Source organism: Periophthalmus magnuspinnatus, chromosome 19 (assembly GCF_009829125.3).
Source record: "Periophthalmus magnuspinnatus isolate fPerMag1 chromosome 19, fPerMag1.2.pri, whole genome shotgun sequence".
NCBI lineage: Eukaryota > Metazoa > Chordata > Actinopteri > Gobiiformes > Gobiidae > Periophthalmus > Periophthalmus magnuspinnatus.
In genome coordinates, this window is record NC_047144.1 from 18,745,392 (window position 1) to 18,751,686 (window position 6,295).

Sequence of the window (6,295 nt, forward strand, 5' to 3'; positions counted from 1 at the left end):
TGTGTGGACGTGCCCTGGACTCCATCTGGCCAATCCCCCCGGACTCACACCAACAATGATACAAACCATGGACAAAATGAAGCCAACAAAATATATTAGCATTAGGTTATAAAGGATTCTATTAAAAATTTAGAGTATTTAAGAGTACGCAAAGGTATTGCATGTTGGATTTGTTTTTTATATATACAGTGTTTTATAATAATATCTGTCTGCCCTTGATGTAAGGTTAGCATGTGACAAATTTTACTGCTGACAATTGAAATTTAACTAATAAAAAAGTTAAATACCACTGTGTTAATTCCTCTCCACAGTTGAAAAATGTTATTCCAGACGTCTTTAGACTGTAATTTAGGAGGTTTTACTGTGTTTTTAAAGACGGGCATTACACTTCTATTGGCTATTGGCTAACACAGAGCATATGTAGGTCACCATGTTACCTTTTATTGTTTTAAAATGTTATTTTTGCAACATATAAACATATTTTATGAGTTTCAGTTTCAGTCCATTGAGGTTCATTTTTTTTTCTGATAATTTATTGGAATAGATTCTTTTTTGAGACCGAGGTTTGCTTTCATACCTGACTCAAATTGGCCGTTTCTGACCAATGTAAAAGACAGAACCACATTATGGACTGGGAGAAAACAAACATCATTGAAACAGAGAATGACAAACATCGTCGCTGGATTAAGAGGTAATTATAAGATGGAAAAATGCCCAGGGGACTTTAAACCGGGACAAGGGGCTTTTTTACTTTCACACACCTGGAATACTGTCCTGAAGATGTCAAACAGCAGATGGCGCTGTTGGTAGGAAGACAGAGCCAAAACCTGTGTAAATCAGCTGACCGAACATGACCTCTCAGAAAAACAGCTAGTGATCAGTCGAAACACTCGGGTATGAAAACAAAGTAAACCTTGGTCTGAAAAAAATCTATTAAAATAAAGTTTCAGTTTTATTTCTGACGTCCCGAGTCCCCACAATCAGCGTGCATGCTATTTTTTTTCAACGCTAATGAAACTACTGCACTTTGTATCAGGTTTGTCAAGTTGCTGTGTACAGTTTTGTATCATGTTTTGTATAAATATGGAAAAATGTCACATAGGAGCATGGGTGAGTTTGTGGGTTGAGCATTGAATCTTACAGCTAATTTAAGGAGGAGAATAAGGCCCGGAGAGATTGTTAAAATACTAAAACATGCACAGATGACATCTATAACCTCTTCAGGCATGTTTTTGATGAGGAAACAACATTATAACACGGCAGAAAGCTCCAAACAAAAATCGATTTAGCAGATTAGCTCCTTTTTAAATGAATGCAGAACTAAGGTTTCAGTTGACAGATGACATTTTGACCATTACTGATGAGAAAAAAAAGGTGTAAATAATGACTGGTATGATTGACTTAAGTTAGGGAATGACAGTACTGGAGAAGGGTCCTCAGGTATAACACATTAGAACATTTAAGTCATTTAAATATGGATTTCAGTTTTCTATATTTAAACCTTGGCTTATTCACGTATATCACATGTTAACAAAACCTGAAAGAGTAAAAATGAATAATATATTATAAAATGTTCATTAGTGAGCAACTTGTCACAAAAGTAAAGCATAAGAAAAGCAGCAGTACAAATGGTTAATACTGTTATGGAATATCAATAGGCCTAATTAGAGGTAATGATAGAATGATGATAATATTTAAAAAACTGTGTACAAAAATACCTTTAATATTAATCACTGGTGGAATATAATAAAGTAAAAGTAATACAAATGTCACGTATCTGTACTTTACTTAAGTACATTTTAAACTGGATACTTTTTACATTTACTTCATTACATTTGTGAGCAGATATCTTTAGTTTCTTCTCTACCACGTCAAGTATTTTTCATTATTGACTGGGGTTTTTTTTGTTGTTTTTTTTAACATGCATAATTTTGGCAACAAAAATTAAAAAAAAAAAAAAAAAAAAAAAAAAAACAGCCAAAAAAATGAAGAGTTGTTAGATCTCAAAATCTATTTTTTTTTTTTTTTTTTTACTCTTTAAGTATTTTATGTTTAATATTTTTACTGAAATAGATACGTAGGTCATTTTTTCATGTGATACTTTTACTTTTACTTGAGTTTTTATTTATTTATTATCATTATTTTTTTCTGGTTTGCTTAAGTAACAAAACTGAGCACTTCTTCCACCTCTGCCATTAACCCACTTCTCCAAAATCCCGGTGACTTGACCTGTTGTGAGACTGACAGAGCAGTAGTGACCTACTGCGTGTGAAGAATAATCGGCTCCAGCTAACACCAACCTTCTAAGAAACACACACATAAACGTGGCGAGCTAAATGTCAAACCACAATAACATCTCCATGGAGACAACCAGATGGTGAACCCCTAAACAAGAACTTTTACATATAATGATCCTTTAGAATGACTCATTTCTGATGTGAGATGGAATAAAAATAAACTGTGGGTGAGTTCTTGTCCTGGTTTAGTGTTCTCGTTCTAGTTCTAGGCTTAATTCAATGGTTTATTAACAGTTTAGGGTACACTAGTGTCGCCGTGCAAGTTTTGGGTTGATGGGAGAAACCGGAGTGTCCAGCGTAAACCCACCGAGACACGCAGAGAACATGCAAAATCTGAACCTTATTGCTACGAGGCGAGGGGGCTCAGTGAGGTTATGGTTAAAGATACACTTTATTATCTCTCTAAAGACATTTGTCCTCTGCATTTGACTCTCACGTCTCCTCAGGTTGAAATGAGACCCACATCACCGCTCCCAGAGAATCTCCATCTCCAGATCTTGAGCTAGTCTTGATCAGAACAACATTAGCTGTAAGATTTGACCTATTCTGCATCTTTTTACTGTCAACAAAGAACAGTTTCACTTTAAACATCTGGCAGGGATCCAAAGCTATTCCTCACTTACCTTACACATTCTGAGCTTTCCTAATTATTCACAATGATGAATTTATAAGAGCTTCTCACAACAGAGCAGCCATGAAAGAAATATTGCTTTGCCAAGAGTGTTGATGGAGGAACCGGAGCGCCAGACCCAAGGAGAACATGCAAACTCCTCACAGAAATGCCCGGACGACCTAGGAATCCAACCTTTTTCCTGTGAAGCGTGAGCCACTTAACCACCAAGATACACTTCAGAGTAACTTTGACACAATCGCCACGCAAAATATCCACATGAAAAGGGATAGAGGATGACAGTTCTGCTTTTTCATAACGATCTTGAAACTTTTTTGCTTAAACGCGTAACCGATAACACAAACATCTGTCTAATGTACGGCTCTACATTATGACTCACTGATTCTCTGAGCTCTCCATTGTCTCCAAGTGTCCACATCAGGATCTTAGCCACAAAACATCTGCAGCATTTGTAACATCTGCTGTCATGATTACTGCTGTGTGCGTAGTGGACGTGCACCCTCACACACACGCACACGCACACACACACACACACACACACACATACACGCACACACACAGAGCCTCGTACATGCTCACAGAGAGGACAGATGGTGGCGTCTCTGCAACTGTTACCTAAAGCAATAACAGTAACATTTACATTAAAGCTAGCCTAATTAGGGTTGTTTTACTTTATTTAGCCTTTAATATGTTGAATGATGTTGCAATTTAACTGTTCAAAGTTGAAAACTGAGCTGGAGGACAGGTCAGAAGTCTGTCTGTGATGGAATTTGCTGTTCAACTGTCACATTGAAGTCTGTGTAAGGCCTCAGTTGTCCAGGTATGGGCCATAACAAAAGAAAAATTCACTTGTGTCAACTGGACAAAAGTATTAAATCTACTTCTTCAGTTCTGGTCAGATTGTTGGTGGACACTGCATTATATCTGTCTGAAGGGAGGAGCTAACTACACTGAAACTGTAAACAAATAGGCGTGTTAGTTTCAGTTTGTTTGCTCGGTCTATGGGACTGAAGTGTGAACTGTGCCTAAGTCATATTTTGCATATTTGTTCAGGCCCCTAATTAGCATATTAGCTGGCCCTATTATCTTTGTTTAGATATAGGTCTGAGAATGGAGTAAAAAGGAGATAAACTTCCTCTTTGAACAGGTATATAGACAGTGTCCACCAGCAATCAGACCAGAACTGAAGAAACTGCTTATATGAGTGGCAAACGTCTTCCCTCTAAAACTTTTATCCAATGACAGAATTAAATGTTTCTTTTGCTATATCAGATTGTACATTTATTCACCTGGTTAATGGCTGAACTTTACAACAACTTTATTTCAATCTGTGGATATGACTACAGTATCAGAAATCTCCCTGTGGTTTTATTCATTGTCTGATCACATCAAACAGCAAAAGATACTCTTGAGTAACTTTTAGCAGCTTATTACTATAAGTGGAAAGTACTAAATAGCGAAGTTACTGTGATTAAGTAGTTTTTTAGTGTAGTGTAGTGTGGTTACATCTAAAAGTCTTATCTCTGTCTCTGCTCATCTCTGTACAAACACACCGATTTTTTTTTTGTTTTTTTTGTTTGTTTTTTGCAAATTTGGCAGCAGTACTTGTACTTGTAATTGTGTCCATTATTAGCCATTACTGTACTCTAACTTAAGTACACATTTTCATTACTCACTCCACCATTGCACATAACAACACAGAATCTCCTGCTCTGATTGGCCACAGCTCTGAGAATATGCAGATTATGGTTTAAAACAAGTTAATTCAGCTGTTTAATTAATCCATTTTTGTACAGAGGACTGATCTAAAATGCTACTTTAAAATGCATTGAAAAGTAACTGAGTAGTATGGTTTACATGAAGGCTACTTTTTACTTTTACTTAAGTTTTTATCCATTTAACTGTACTTTTACTTGACTACAAATGTTCAGTCCTCTTTGTACCACGACTTATGACTCGTTAAGCACTTGCAAGACAAAGTTTGACAATCACAGGCAGTCATAAGAAAAGCGCCACCAGACGTAGCTTACCTGTACCAGTCCAGACCGCGTGCGTAATGCCGGTCAAAGAAGTGCGGCTCAGATCCCAGCGCGCGGATGTCCGGGTGCAGCCGCAGGAACTCCAACAGCGCCCGCGTCCCTCCCTTCTTCACCCCGATGATGAGCGCCTGGGGAAGTCTCCTCGTAGCTGTGTAGTCCCGCTCCAACCCGGTCCCTACCACCGCTGCTCCATCTCCAGGCGCAGCAGCGGCGGCGGCGGCGGCGGGAGCGGACGCGTTCAATCCCGGGGACAGGAACTCGCGCACGGGCACTCTCACCACGTACCCCCCGCGAGCCGCCGCCGCCAGCTCCGTTTCGCAGCACCCGGTGAAAATGTACACGAGCGAGAAGCAGATGACACACAGGGAAGACGCGAGGGCGAGGCGGTGGAACGTCGCCATCGCCAGGGAGCGTCAGAGCGGGCCATGCTACCACCGAGTGTCCTCTTCACCGCGCGGCATGGTCCCACTCCAACTTCCAAAGAGTCACTTTTTTGTACTTCTTCCAAGAGTCAGTGTAAAATATCCCAAAATCAGAAACAGCGTATTTCCAATTATCGTGCGTAAAAGCGTTTTGGAGAGCCTGTGCGTAAAAGTGCATCCAATTCGTCTCCAACTCTTTGCGCCCTTGTTCCTGTATGTTGTCCCGGTGCTCTCCTCCACGGGATTACTGCGCGCCTCATCCTCGGCTCATCTCTCAGCGGTCCATGGACACACGCGCGCACACACACATATACACACACCGGCACGCGCGCCTCCTCCTCCTCCTACTCCTCCCCAGCCCCTCCCCTCTCTGTCTCTCGGCTGGTACCTTTAATTACAGGGTCACGGGCTCGGGGTCGCGCATTATTTAACCAGGATCATAGATGGATATTGCGCGTAATGAAATAAAGCGCATATACGAAGGGGGTATTGCGTCCCTGTTTACTCAATTGTCATTTGGATGGGGACAATTTCATAATCAAACACATTTATTATGATGAAAATATTATAAGAGCAATATCTGAATGTAAGGCCAGATGAGGCATGGGACTTATGTGTGTTTTTATCATATAGACAAGCAATTTTTATAATGGTACTCTGTGATGTCAGGCTTTGTTGTTGTTTAGTTCAAATTGTAAGCTTGTATTAAAGGTGCTGTTCATTTTAAATAGTTTGCAATGGTCCAAAGTTATTCCTCGCTTACCTTATGCATTCAGACCATCCTAATTATTCACCTCAATGAGTGTATAAGCGCTTTTTTGCAGAGATCAGAGCAGAGTTTTGCCCCAACAACACTCATGCTAACACACTTCCTGGTTATCCAACAATAAAATGGTTTCTAATTAG

At 39.7% G+C, this 6,295-nt stretch overlaps 1 protein-coding gene across 1 annotated transcript in view; it reads right to left on the reverse strand.

The window, feature by feature from the left end:
- Positions 1 to 5,368, reverse strand: part of hs3st3l (heparan sulfate (glucosamine) 3-O-sulfotransferase 3-like) — a 30,249-nt gene extending 24,881 nt beyond the window's left edge. Inside the window, exon 1 of the mRNA XM_033984274.2 lies at positions 4,959 to 5,368. Coding sequence (XP_033840165.1) covers positions 4,959 to 5,368 — 410 coding nt within the window. The remainder of the gene's footprint in view (positions 1 to 4,958) is intronic.
- Positions 5,369 to 6,295: the final 927 nt, after the last annotated feature.